Here is a 14827-nt window from a genome sequence, read left to right as displayed (position 1 = left end):
TTACATAGAGAATATTGAATGAGTGTAAGTTCAATACTGAATTTTATTGAACAAGTTGAATAAAATTATATAAATTATTATTGCAAGCCTCTGGCGAGCATGATATTATTTTATTTAAAGAGTTCAATAAATTCTTTAACGAACCTACACAAATATGATATTCTATTCATCACATATCCAAAATAAAAAGTGTTTTAAGTGAAAATGAATCAACTTTTTCAATGATGCGCCTATTGTGTAAAGCTAAAAAATTAAACCCCTTTTACATTTGTTTTTTATAACCAAAAAAGAAACCTGTCAAAATATAAAGCACTTGGACTTTAAAACGGTTTTAAAATTTGGGGTTGCAAAATGGGGAGGGTATGGGGATAAATAATTTTTAAATATTTCTGTTTTTTGTTTTTTTGAAAATTTTCTTTTAAATTTTTTCTCCGGGTTTTTTTTTCAAGAGACAAAAATGAGACAGCCCCCAAACCCTTTAAAGGTTGCCCTCCCGGCCTTTACGTAAAGGGGGGCCTTCCGGGAACTTCAAGGCTTGAGCCCAGGACAACAGAGCAAGCAGACACTGGCTTTAAGGGCTGTATACAACCCACATAGTCAACAAAATAGACCGGTGATGAATGAAAATTTTGGAATAATGCTCCCTTTGATACCACAGACAAAAGAAAAGAAGGTATAATTCTTATTTTAAACTGGTTTTAATCTTCAGTCGATTTGAATGAACCCTCAAAGTGTGACCCTTCCTGAGACACATTAAATAATTGTTTTTGTTTTTGTTTTTAGCATTAAAGACTTGTTCCCTATAAGTAACAAATAAGTAACTGTTTTTTTCACTGAAATTTCTATTTTCCATTTTCTGTATCAAATCTACAGTGTATAAGCAAGTAATTTCCATGGCAGCATGATGAATTTCAGTAAAAATTTTCCATAGGCTAAGCATTTGGATAAAATTTTGCTTATTAAATTTAAAATATCAATATACGATAGTTTTAAAAGAATTTTCCTTCAACATAGCAGTACAGTAAAATATTTTGAAAAAATAAAGAGAATAGAAAAAAACTTTGAAGTCTATCCTTTGCAACAGCAACATAGCTGGTTGTTCTAAAATTGATCTTTTAAATCTTACAACACCATAGCAACAAAGTCAATAGTTATAAAATTGATTGTTTCAGACTAATCTTTACATTAGCAATATAAAACATGTAGTTCTAAAAATGTTCTTTAAAGACTTAACTTTTATCATAGCAACAAAGTAAATTGTTCTAAAAATAAACTTTGACCATTTTACTTTAACATAGCAACATAGTTAATTGTTCTAAAAATAAACTTTGAAGATTTTACTACACCAAAGCAATGTATTCAATTGTTCTAAAAATAAACTTTGTAGACTTTTCATCTTCACCAGTGCAGCATTGTTAATTGTTCTAAAAATTAACCTTGCAGACTAGACTTTCCTTTATCATAGCAACATAGTAAATTGCTCTAAATATAAACTTTAAATACTTCACTTCACCATAGTAACATATTCAATTGTTCTAAAAATAACTTTGAAGACTTTTCATTTCCATAGCAACATAGTTCATTAGTCTAAAAATAACTTGAAGACTTTCATTTAGTATAGCAACATAGGTTTCTGTACTACAAATATACTTTGGAGGCCTTTATCATGGTAACGTAGTAAATTGTTCTAAAAATTGTTTTTGAGAGCTGAAATATATCATAACAATAGTAAATTTGTGCTATAATTACTTTTGAATACTTTACTTTATCATAGCAGCGTAGTTAATTGTTCTAAAGATAAATTTTTCAGGCTTTACGTCAACAAAGCAACATAATTAATTGTTCTAAAATTAACTTTTGAAGGCTTTTCTTATTCATAGCAACATAGTAAGTTGTGCTAAAAATATTTTTTTTCAGACTTAACTTTATGATAGCAACAGAGTTAATTGTTCTAAAAAATTAACTTTGAAGCTTTTCCTTCACCATAGCAACATAGTTAATTGTTTTATAAATATCATCAAAGCAACATAGAAAATTCTTCTAAAATAGTTTTTGAAAACTTAACTTTATCATAGCAACATAGTTAATTGTTTTTAAAATAGAATTTGAAGACTTTCCATCACCATAGTAACATAGTTAATTGTTCTAAAAATAAACTTTGAAGACTTTACTTTATCATAGCAACATAATTAATTGTTCTAAAAATAAACTTTGAAGACTTTACTTTATCATAACAACATAATTAATTGTTCTAAAAATAAACATTGAAGACTTTCTTTCACCATAGTAACATAGTAAATTGTTCTAAAAATAAACTTTTACAATTTTTACTTTATTATAGCAACATAGTAATTTGCTCTAAGAATAAACTTTGAAGACTTTACTTTATCATAGCAATATAATTAATTGTTCTAAAAATAAACTTTGAAGACTTTTTAGCTCGACTTTTCTATGAAAAGGGGAGCTATCCTACTCGCCCCGGCGTCGGCGTCGGCGTCACACCTTGGTTAAGTTTTTCGTACCACCCCACTTTATTTCAGAAGTATTACAAGTATGGCTTTGAAACTTACCATACTTGTTCACCATCATAACCTCCATCTACAGACAAGAGTACATAACTCTGTCAAGGTTTTTGACAGAATTATGGCCCTTTTTTGACTTAGAAAGTGTATTGAGCTTGGTTAAGTTTTTTGTACCACCTCACTTTATTTCAAAACCATTGGAGGTATTGCTTTGAAACTGACCATACTTGTTTACCATCACGACCTTCATCAACAGACAAGAGGACATAACTCTGTCAAGGTTTTTGACAGAATTATGCCCCTTTTTGACTTAGAAAATACATTGAATATGGGTAAAATCCACTTATTGCCTTAACCCTTTGAGATATTGCTTTGAAACTTTTAATGCTACTTCACATCATTACCCCCATCTGTACGCAAGAGAAGGTAACTCTGTCAAGGATTTGTTTTAAAAATTAAGGCCTTTTATCGACTTAGAATCTTGGTTAAGTTTTTAGTACCAGTCCACTTTTTGACTGAACTGTTTGAGATATTAATTTGAAAGTTGGAATACTTGTTTACAATCATGATTCCCAAACATGTCCAGGAGAAGGTAATTCTGTCAAAGATTTTATTTGAATTATGGCCCTTAACTGTCAATGTTTTGTATTATAGGCAAGCACTAAAAAACTTAAAAAATCTAAAAAAATTCATTCCTATCCACTTGTTCACTTTACCATAAAAGGCTCAACTCAGTTTTTTTTTCTTTCTTACCAGCCCTCTTTTGACTTAAACATTTCAAACTTTGCTGCAGTGTTCAAGGGTATCACACAATTCAGTAAAATAATTCTTCACTAAATATCTTAATGCTCATGGCCATTGTTCACTTTAAAAATACAGAGATTCTTGTATTGCCTTTTACTGCAAAAACTTTTTTTATTGGCAAGCAATAAAAAAGTCGAGCGCGCTGTCTTACGGACAGCTCTTGTTTAGTATAGCAACATAGTCATTTGTTCTAAAAATAAACTTTGAACACTTTCTTTCATCATAGCAACATAGTTACTTGTTCTAAAAATAAACTTTGAAGACATACTGTAGTATAGCAACATAGTTAATAATTTGTTCTAAAAATAAACTTTGAAGACTTTTCTTTACTATGGCAACATATTCAATTGTTCTAAAAATAAACTTTGAAGACTTTCTTTAGTAAAGCAACATAGTAATTTGTTCTAAAAATAAACTTTGAAGACTTTATTTTTCTTTTCTTTATCAAATAGCATCATAGTAAAGTGTTCTAAAATTAAACTTTGAAGATTTTCCTTCACCATAGCAACAGAGTAAAGTGTTCTAAAATTAAACTTTGAAGACTTTCCTTCACCATAGCAACAGAGTAAAATGTTCTAAAAATAAACTTTGAAGCCTTTACTTTATCAAATAACATCATAGTAAAATGTTCTAAAAATAAACTTTGAAGACTTTCCTTCACTATTGCAACAGAGTAAATTGTTTTAAAAATAAACTTTGAAGACCAACACTTTTTGCATCACATCAGTAAATTGCTATAAAATGAATTTTTGATGCTTTTCTTTACCATAGCAACATGATCAATTGTTCTATAAACGAATTTTAAATGCCTTCTTCACCATACTAACATAGTAAATTGTATAAATAAAAAGGATTTTTAATGCTTTCTTGCCATAGCAACAAGGTTTATTGTTCTATAAATGAATTTTTAACAATTTCTTGCCATAGCAACAAGGTTAATTGTTCTTAAAATGAATTTTTAATGCTTTCTTGCCATAGCAACAAGGTTAATTATTCTTTAAATGAATTTTTAATGCTTTCTTGCCATAGCAACAAGGTTAATTGTTCTTTAAATGAATTTTGAATGCTTTCTTGCCATAGCAACAAGGTTTATTGTTCTATTAATGAATTTTTAACCATTTATTGCTGTAGCAACAAGGTTTATTATTCTTTAAATGAATTTTTAACCATTTCTTGCCGTAGCAACAAGGTTTATTGTTCTATACATGAATTTTTAACCATTTATTGCCGTAGCAACAAGGTTTATTGTTCTTTAAATGAATTTTTAACGCTTTCTTGCCATAGCAATAAGGTTAATTGTTCTATAAATGAATTTTTAATGCTTTCTTGCCATAGCAACAAGGTTAATTGTTCTATAAATGAATTTTTAATGCTCTCTTGCCATAGCAACAAGGTTAATTGGTCTATAAATGAATTTTTAATGCTTTCTTGCCATAGCAACAAGGTAAATTGTTCTATAAATGAATTTTTAATACTTTCTTGCTATAGCAACAAGGTTTAGTGTTCTATAAATGAATTCTAAATGCTCTCTTGCCATAACAACAAGGTTAATTGTTCTATAAATGAATTTTAAATGCTTTCTAGCCATAGCAACAAGGTTAATTGTTCTATAAATGAATTCTAAATGCTTTCTTGCAGTAGCAACAAGGTTTATTGTTCTATAAATGAATTTGTAATGCTTTCTTGCCGTAGCAACAAGGTGAATTGTTCTATAAATGAATTTTTAATGCTTTCTTGCCGTAGCAACAAGGTTAATTGTTCTATAAATGAATTCTAAATGCTTTCTTGCCATAGCAACAAGGTTTATTGTTCTATAAAAGAATTTTAAATGCTTTCTAGCCATAGCAACAAGGTTTATTGTTCTATAAATGAATTCTAAATGCTTTCTTGCAGTAGCAACAAGGTTTATTGTTCTATAAATTAATTTTTAATGCTTTCTTGCCGTAGCAACAAGGTAAATTGTTCTATAAATGAATTTTTAATGCTTTCTTGCCATAGCAACAAGGTTAATTGTTCTATAAATGAATTCTAAATGCTTTCTTGCCATAGCAACAAGGTTTATTGTTCTATAAATGAATTTTTAATGCTTTCTTGCCATAACAACAAGGTTAATTGTTCTATAAATGAAATCTTAATGCTTTCTTGCCATAGCAACAAGGCTTATTGTTCTATAAATATTTTTTTTATGCTTTCTTGCCATAGCAACAAGGTTTATTGTTCTATACATGAATTTTAATGCTTTTTTGTCGTAGCAACAACGTTAATTGTTCTATAAATGAATTTTTATTGCTTTCTTGTCATAGCAACAAGGTTAATTGTTCTATAAATGAAATCTAAATGCTTTCTTGCCATAGCAACAAGGTTTATTGTTCTATAAATGAATTTGTAACGATTTCTTGCCATAGCAACAAGGTTAATTGTTCTTTAAATGAATTTTTAATGCTTTCTTGCCATAGCAACAAGGTTAATTGTTCTTTAAATGAATTTATAATGCTTTCTTGCCATAGCAACAAGGTTAATTGTTCTTTAAATGAATTTTTAATGCTTTCTTGCCATAGCAACAAGGTTAATTGTTCTTTAAATGAATTTTGAATGCTTTCTTGCCATAGCAACAAGGTTTATTGTTCTATTAATGAATTTTTAACCATTTATTGCCGTAGCAACAAGGTTAATTGTTCTTTAAATGAATTTTTAACCATTTCTTGCCGTAGCAACAAGGATTATTGTTCTATAAATGAATTTTTAACCATTTATTGCCGTAGCAACAAGGTTTATTGTTCTTTAAATGAATTTTAACGCTTTCTTGCCATAGCAACAAGGTTAATTGTTCTATAAATGAATTTTTAATGCTTTCTTGCCATAGCAACAAGGTTAATTGTTCTTTAAATGAATTTTTAATGCTCTCTTGCCATAGCAACAAGGTTAATTGCTCTATAAATGAATTTTTAATGCTTTCTTGCCATAGCAACAAGGTAAATTGTTCTATAAATGAATTTTAAATGCTTTCTTGCCATAGCAACAAGGTTAAGTGTTCTATAAATGAATTCTAAATGCTTTCTTGCCATAGCAACAAGGTTAATTGTTCTATAAATGAATTTTAAATGCTTTCTAGCCATAGCAACAAGGTTAATTGTTCTATAAATGAATTCTAAATGCTTTCTTGCAGTAGCAACAAGGTTTATTGTTCTATAAATGAATTTTTAATGCTTTCTTGCCGTAGCAACAAGGTAAATTGTTCTATAAATGAATTTTTAATGCTTTCTTGCCGTAGCAACAAGGTTAAGTGTTTTATAAATGAATTCTAAATGCTTTCTTGCCATAGCAACAAGGTTAATTGTTCTATAAATGAATTCTAAATGCTTTCTAGCCATAGCAACAAGGTTTATTGTTCTATAAATTAATTTTTAATGCTTTCTTGCCGTAGCAACAAGGTAAATTGTTCTATAAATGAATTTTTAATACTTTCTTGCTGTAGCAACAAGGTTAATTGTTCTATAAATGAATTCTAAATGCTTTCTTGACATAGCAAGAAGGTTTATTGTTCTATAAATGAATTTTTAATGCTTTCTTGCCATAACAACAAGGTTAATTGTTCTATAAATTAAATCTAAATGCTTTCTTGCCATAGCAACAAGGTTTATTGTTCTATAAATGATTTTTTAATGCTTTCTTGCCATAGCAACAAGGTGAATTGTTCTATAAATGAATTTTTAATGCTTTCTTGCCATAGCAACAAGGTTTATTGTTCTATAAATGAATTCTTAATGCTTTCTTGCCATAGCAACAAGGTTAAATGTTCTATAATTAAATTTTGAACACTGTTCTAAACAATAGGAGAATAGTTAATTGCACCGAATATGAACTGTGTATTCTTTCCTAAACAGAATATGATGACTGTGTATTTTAATGATTTAATAAAATAAATTTTCATAAGTTGGATTTAGGTGATCAAGATAATTGAGGGATAAAGAAGATTGTTTTTGTATTTGATGTTTTCAGAAGTCTTCCCAGCGAGATCTACGTTTACCTGTGGTACTTGTTCATTTATAAATGTACAATGTATGTAACAGCTGAGCCATAGAGTAATCTCCCTTGTTTCTAAATTTAATTAATGTTTTTTTAGACAATAACACATTGCTTGATTAATATTACAGGTCATGTACAGAGTGAACCATTTCAAAGATGACTGCCAAAAAAGGCAACCATTAATTGTGGTTAAGATTTTAACAAAAAGGGTTTGATTTTATGGGTATAGTAAAATATTGATAAATTTTTGGTCATAAAGAACATAATTTTATGATGTATCATCTTTAGTCCAAAGGTCCATAGAGGTGATCCAGAATTGCCAGGAGGTGCCTTCCAAAAACTGGAATATTTTTTTGCTGGTTCAGGCTACCTTGAAGAAAATTCTTGGTCTTTTACCTGCAGTTAAGCAGAACAGTTGTTATTACCTGTATAATGACATATTTCCTCAAACAATATAAAAATATAACATATACAAACATAGAAGTCAAATTTTAATATTCTATGGGTCAGCTGAATGTATGTTTGCAAAAACAAATTGATTGCTGTGTATTTTTGCTATATATGATATGATGTTCAGGGTATATGGATAAAAATTTTAACTTTTCTTGTTGATGTGGGTTGTATGTGACTGTTTTTGAAGCAAAGCAAAATTTAGCATTCTGTTTATTCTTCATTTTTGCTCCACTACTCTATACACTACATTGAATTAGGTTTTGGAGTGTCTGTAAGGATATAATTTTAATGAGAAAAACAATTTTTTGCAGAATTTGTGACCATTTTTCAAGGAGGCAAATCATTTACATTAAGTTATAATCTGATTTCATGAATTTGATCCATTGCATTCCATTGATAGAAAATGACAGAAAAAATATTTGTATATCGTTGCGGTTTTTTTTAATGTAGAAATTCCAAAATATTTATGTGATATTTTGCAAGACATGAAATATTTCTTAATTATTCATTTATAAACAGACCAGTGAAGTCAAATTAGCTCACCATTCATATGCTTTAATAATGTAATTTAAGGTTATTTTTGTGGCACTGTATGTGTGGTTGACTTGATTTTCATTTCTTGGCTTTTGATTAAAATGATTAATAAAAGAATGGTGAAAAAAGGCTTTTTAAAATGTTAAACAGATCAACTAATTATTTGAAAATTAAAGTGATATGTGACAGCATTGTTTGTATTAAAACATGTGTTTGAAAGCATTTGTATTAAAACAGTGTATGGTATACAGGGTTACTGTGTGTGCACGTGTTCTTTTAGCAGATGTGATAAATGGCTGTAAATTCTTTTTATATAATAAAATGCCTCCTGCCTATTTTAACTTATAATACTAGTGAATTTCAAAGTAAGGTTTTGCCATATGAACTTGAAAGTGTTGTTTTGCCATATAAACTTGAAACCATATAAACTTGAAAATATTGAAATTTTGAAATGATTGAAATTTGAAGTAATGTCAAAATCTTAGCGTTTTGAGTTGCAAAGATATTGTTATGTCATATTGTTTTTTTAAACCTCTTAAGTTATAGATAAAAATATAAGTTAATAAGGGCAAACACCCTTGTTAAATTTTAGTATACAAGTGAAAATGAAACATTAATAATTTTCATTGAAGAAAAAAATTGTATATGTGAAAATAAATTATCTATAGATGTCCTTTAAGAAATTCTTTCAAAATTATTTAATGTAAAAAAGATATATTTATACATTTTTTATCGACAGAATATCTTGTTGAACCACATAAATTGTGTTATCCATAGAGGTTTGAACACATGACTCTTACATTTCAGCCACCTCCTAAGCCAATCATGGGCAGTACAATAGAGCCTCTAGCTGTCTTGCCAAAGGCCAACAGGGTGGATGCACAGGTATGTCTTAACCCTTAACTTGCTGAATTTGTGAAATGGACTTGTTTTTTATGCTCCCCGAAAAATTTCGGGGGAGCATATAGTCGGCGCCTTGTCCGTCTGTCCGTCCGTCCGTCTGTCCGTCCATTTTCTTGTCCGGAGCATAACTTGAAAACCCTTGGAGATCATTTGTTTAAACTTCATACAGTGGTAGAGGGCATTGAGGGGGAGTGCAGTGTCAAAGAACCATAACTCTATTTGCCCGGTTTTTGAATTATCTCCCCTTATAGAAAAATCTTGTCTGGGGCATAACTGTAAAACTATAAGAGATATAAACATGAAACTTTGTAGGTGAATAGATCTCAATGGGTAGATGTGCAGTGCATAAGAACAATAATTCTTTTTGTCCTTATTTTGGAGTTATTGCCCTTTGTTAATTTCAACACTTTGAACTTTGTCCGGAACATAACTCTAAAATTATAAGAGATATCAAGATGAAACAATGTAGGTAGATAGATCTCATTGAGTAGAAGTGCAGTGCAAAAGAACCATAACTCTGTTAAGCCTCATTTTTGAATTATCTCCCCTTATAGAAAAATCTTGTCCGGGGCATAACTCTAAAACTATAAGAGATATCAACATGAAACTTTGTAGGTTAATAGATCTCAGTGGGTAGATGTGCAGTTCATAAGAACAATAACTCTTTTTGTCCTAATTTTGGAGTTCTTGCCCTTTGTTAAGTTCAACATTTTGAACTTTGTCTGGAACATAACTATAAAACTATAAGAGATATCAAGATGAAACATTGTAGGTAGATAGATCTCATTGAGTAGAAGTGCAGTGTAAAAGAACCATAACTCTGTTAAGCCTCATTTTTGAATTATCTCCCTTATAGAAAAATCTTGTCCGGGGCATAACTCTAAAACTATAAGAGATATCAACATGAAACTTTGTAGGTGGATAGATCTCAGTGGGTAGATGTGCAGTGCATAAGAACAATAACTCTTTTTGTCCTAATTTTGGAGTTCTTGCCCTTTGTTAATTTCAACACTTTGAACTTTGTCCGGAACATAACTATAAAACTATAAGAGATATCAAGATGAAACATTGTAGGTAGATAGATCTCATTGAGTAGAAGTGCAGTGCAAAAGAACCATAACTCTGTTAAGCCTCATTTTTGAATTATCTCCCCTTATAGAAAAATCTTGTCTGGGGCATAACTCTAAAACTATAAGAGATATCAACATGAAACTTTGTAGGTGAATAGATCTCAATGGGTAGATGTGCAGTGCATAAGAACAATAACTTTTTTTGTCCTAATTTTGGAGTTATTGCCCTTTGTTAATTTTAACACTGAATTTTGTCCGGAACATAACTCTAAAATTATAAGAGATATCAAGATGAAACATTGTAGGTAGATAGATCTCATTGAGTAGAAGTGCAGTGCAAAAAAACCATAACTCTGTTAAGCCTCATTTTTGAATTATCTCCCCTTTTAGAAAAATCTTGTACTGGACATAGCTATAAAACTATAAGAGATATCAACATGAAACTTTGTAGGTAGATGTATCTCAATGGGTAGATGTGCAGTGCACGAGAATCATAACTCTGCCTTGCCTAATTCTGGAGTTATTGCCATTTGTTTATTTTTGCTTTTTGAAGTTGTCCGGAACATAACTCGGAAACCATAAGAGATATCAACAAGAAACTTTGTAAGTTGATAGATAACAGTGATTAGAAGTGCAGTGCAAAGAACAGTAACTCTGCCTTTCCTAATTTTGGAATTATTGCACTTTGAACTTTTTCCAGGGACATAACTCTGAAACTACAAGAGGTGTACTTTCCTGTGTCCAAAACCTATTCGGGGAGCATCACCCGGCTCAAACCGGGCTCTTGTTTTAATATATTGAACAGTCCAGGCAAAAATTTAGGGATTTCAATATAGAAATGCAAAAATTGAGCCGTTCATTGATGGCAAAAGCTAATAACTTAAGGTTTCAGCTGATAAATATTGGACCTGCACGAACCAAAAGGGGTAAACCTTTGTTGCCAGTAAAGAGCCAAGCTAGCCTGCTCATCATTGCGATTTAACTAGGTTCTATACTTTTGGCTCAGACAAACATGAAATATTCATCTAGTTATCCCAAAAAATGATAATGGATAGTTCCAAAATAGAAGCTGGACAAGTCCATCTAAGAAATTCAGGAAGTTGAAAGTTAAGGATTAAATACTGTAGTAATGTTGAGTGGAAACATGATACAAAGGTCAATCTAAATGCAAAGTTAGTCTACATATACCAAAGACGGAAACAGTTAATTGAAAAGTGTGATAACCAAAGTAAACCAGATTAGAAATTAAGGATATTGCTTTCCCTGTTAAAAGAGAATGATAAATTAAAAACAGATAGACAACTTTAGCCAGTGAAATGCTATAATATTACTTAGTTGTTGGACCATTGTCTGAAATTTTGCAGTGTATTCGCAAGTTTTGTTGTAAATTAGTCTGATTTTTAAAATAAAAATGATAAAACTCTATAGATTCCTTATTGTTGACCAGCTTTCGGTTTCTATTTATACCCATTATGTTCTTTTGATGACTCTCTTACTTTATAGAACCTTCAATGAGACATGTCTTAAAAAGCATTTTTCATTATATTTCAGCTTGCCCCACCTCCTATCACAGAGGATGATGCCAGGAAGGGTATTCTCAGTTTGATAGAGAGAGGTCTTATCCCACCAGCAGCACAGTTGACCCTTGACCCATCCCCTGTGAAGAATAGAATGGTCCTACTTCACCACCCTGAGGATAAAAATAAACCACCCTGTACCCCAGGTAATAATATCATCCTAATGTAAAATTCTATAATAAGGTTGCCATAGCAAAATCTTAAGACAAGATTTTGCCATGGCAACCATATCTTAAGATTTTGCCATGGCAAAATCTGAAAACATGGTTGTCATGGCAAAATCTTAAAGATAGGGTTGCTAAGACAGACAAGTTCAGATTTTTGTCTTCTAGTTTAATATTGTTATGGCAACTGTACATTAGAATGTCACAATGACAAACATTCATTATGATGTTGCCATGGCAATATTCTGAAGTATGATTGCTATGGCAACATCATAAGATATTGATCCCATGGAGACCATGGTTACTAAATGAAAGAGAGAAAAAAACAACAGAAAACCTTATTTTTGGCACTGTATTACAAATGTATAACTAAATTACTAACATGGAGGTGCTGTGAAGTGAAGTGAAAATATGAAGTACATGTACATTTATTTATTTTTAGAAGTAGCACCTACATTAGCTGGAGTAAAGCTGGACCTGGTAACCAAGAACTACGAGTCTGTCAGTGAAACAATGGCTAGAATGCCTGTGATACCACCCCACCCACAATCTGTAGGAAGTTTGGGTATGAGCAGGACAACGTCTGGCAAGACCCGTACCACGTCTGCTGCATCTAGTCAGAAGGCAAAGACTCCGGCTACTATGAAAACTTATGAGATGCCTATTCAGCCATTGGTGGGTATTTTGAATATGCTTTCGCTGGGCCTTGATATGTTTTACATATGCATATTTTCATTTCTGGGCCCTAATATGTTTCACATATGCTTACTGTAATTTCTGGACCTTCATATGTTTTCTATATGCATACATTTATTGTTATTGCTGGGCCATAATATGTTTTACATATGCATATTGTCATTCCTTGGCCTAATTTTGCTTTGGTGAATATGATAACAAAACTGACTTTTTGTGCTTCCTTTAATTTTAGTAAAGTATGTGATTATTAATTATGTAGCTTAACAAAAATAAGTTATTTCTTAATAAATGAGTGTATATTCAATTGTTAAAAACCTTGTTTAAAAATCTTTTTTAATCTTTAATTCCTTTTAATGTCAAGTGTTGTGTTTCTATAATTATTATATCTATAATTTCTATCATTAATGTCTTAAATGTCTAAAATTATGTCTATAAATTTGTTATATCTATTAATACATGACAGGATAAACATCACTTTTATTAAATCTCTGAAACAGATTAATTTCAAAGATTGATAAAGCTCCTGTCTGCTATGTCTATAATTTAGGTCTATATTTATTTTTCATTTAGTATATTCAGATAATATATTTAATGGCTTAAAAAGTAGACTGATTTCAAGGTTCGAAATACATTATAAATAACACCTTTTTTAATAATATATCCAATAGTAAAATATGTCTATAATAGACTGATAAAATTTATGTCTATAAATCACATCTATCTTTATTGTAAAGGAAATTTATGTCTTTTATGTCTTTAAAACAGGTCTTATCTTTATGAAACCTTTTCTATTGTGAAAATTTTCTTCTTCTACAATATCTTTGCAATTTTTTAATTGGTTTTTATAATTACAATGAATTTATGACCAAATACAGAATGATATTTATACATGTTTTTAATATCATCTGTAGAAACAAAACCTGTCAGATCTAGTTCTTGTGGTAAGCTAGTCCTAAGTTTAATTTCATTTCCCTTTTATAATTGTTCATATAACATTCACAATATTTGGATATTTTCCCACATTATTTTACATTACCCACTTCACATATCCTATTACAATGTTTGCTTAATGTATATTATCAAATGTTAAAGACCCATATCCCTTTCACTTAATCATTTCATATATATGTGCATATATTCCTATGTATTTATTAACCGCCTCTGTGGTCGAGGGGTTAGAGTCGATGACTTCTAATCCAGTTACCTCTCTGGCGTGGGTTCGATCCGCGGGAGATGCTTTGGTAGTTTAGCACGGAGGAAGGTAGTCTTAGTACTGGTGTAACTCTCCAGGAACGATGGTTAGGAAACTACCTGCCTATATGACTGAAATACTGTTGGGAAAAGGCGTAAAATGAAACAAACAAACAATGTATTTATTATTTATTGTTAAACTGACCCATACAGCTTGCTAGTGCTCACCTATACATGTACTGAGTCCAGAGAAAAAGTTTAATTTGTCTAATGCAGTCTGTCAAGATAAAAGAGCTTAAATTTTGCACTCATAATGTTATCAATCTTTTTATTGACGATATTAGATCGAATAATGCAAGCTCTGCCACAGTTTAGATTATTAGGCAGTTTTCAATCTACAGAGCTAAAATTTACTAGTTTGAGTCCTATTATGTGGCAATCAACTCAGTGAGGATTTGGTTCATGACAATATACATGTATATCTAGTGGTATTTGTTCTCAATAACTGTTTCACATAATTGATATGTAAAAATTGGCAGTTACATGGGTTGAAAAAAAAGGATTTTTGCTAGATAGTCTTGGAATATTGAAATATGACTGAAATACTGTATAAGTGGTCTTATCAAAATAAGAAAGATTGAAACTTTAATGTTTAAATACATATTTCATCCTTCATGAAAATGACCAGTTTTTTTGCAACTTGAATTAAAGACAAGGTCCAAATAGTCCAATGTGAAAATTTAATACTCAAATAAATCCATATTTGTTGATAACAGTTAATATTTATTAAACAATGTTTTCTAAAAACACTGTACAAGCTATTTTTATTTCATAATTATATGAATACAGTTTGAGCTAGTAAGTATGGAAACAAATAGAATGTAGTT

At 30.4% G+C, this 14827-nt stretch overlaps 1 protein-coding gene across 1 annotated transcript; it reads left to right on the top strand.

Moving 5' to 3' along the window:
• The first annotated feature begins 532 nt into the window (after positions 1-532).
• On the top strand, positions 533-14327 carry LOC132739167 (IQ domain-containing protein H-like). Its single transcript, XM_060726822.1, has 6 exons — positions 533-673; positions 7326-7358; positions 9147-9224; positions 11864-12035; positions 12496-12728; positions 13661-14327. The coding sequence occupies exons 1-6, from the start codon at positions 617-619 to the stop codon at positions 13697-13699; spliced, it is 612 nt and encodes a 203-aa protein (XP_060582805.1). The 5' UTR covers positions 533-616; the 3' UTR covers positions 13700-14327.
• Positions 14328-14827: the final 500 nt, after the last annotated feature.

Source organism: Ruditapes philippinarum, unplaced genomic scaffold (genome assembly GCF_026571515.1).
Source record: "Ruditapes philippinarum isolate M1 unplaced genomic scaffold, ASM2657151v2 ctg11324_1_1_1_1, whole genome shotgun sequence".
Classification (NCBI taxonomy): Eukaryota; Metazoa; Mollusca; class Bivalvia; order Venerida; family Veneridae; genus Ruditapes; species Ruditapes philippinarum.
Note: the sequence above shows the minus strand (reverse complement) of the source record. Positions and strands in the feature narration are given on the sequence as shown.

Coding starts and splice junctions, on each gene's coding strand:
- LOC132739167 (XM_060726822.1), top strand. CDS start 617: ATGAATGAAAATTTTGGAATAATGCTCCCTTTGATACCACAGACAAAA. Junction 9,225..11,863: donor CCAACAGGGTGGATGCACAG/GTATGTCTTAAC, acceptor ATTATATTTCAG/CTTGCCCCACCTCCTATCAC. Junction 12,729..13,660: donor AGATGCCTATTCAGCCATTG/GTGGGTATTTTG, acceptor TATCATCTGTAG/AAACAAAACCTGTCAGATCT.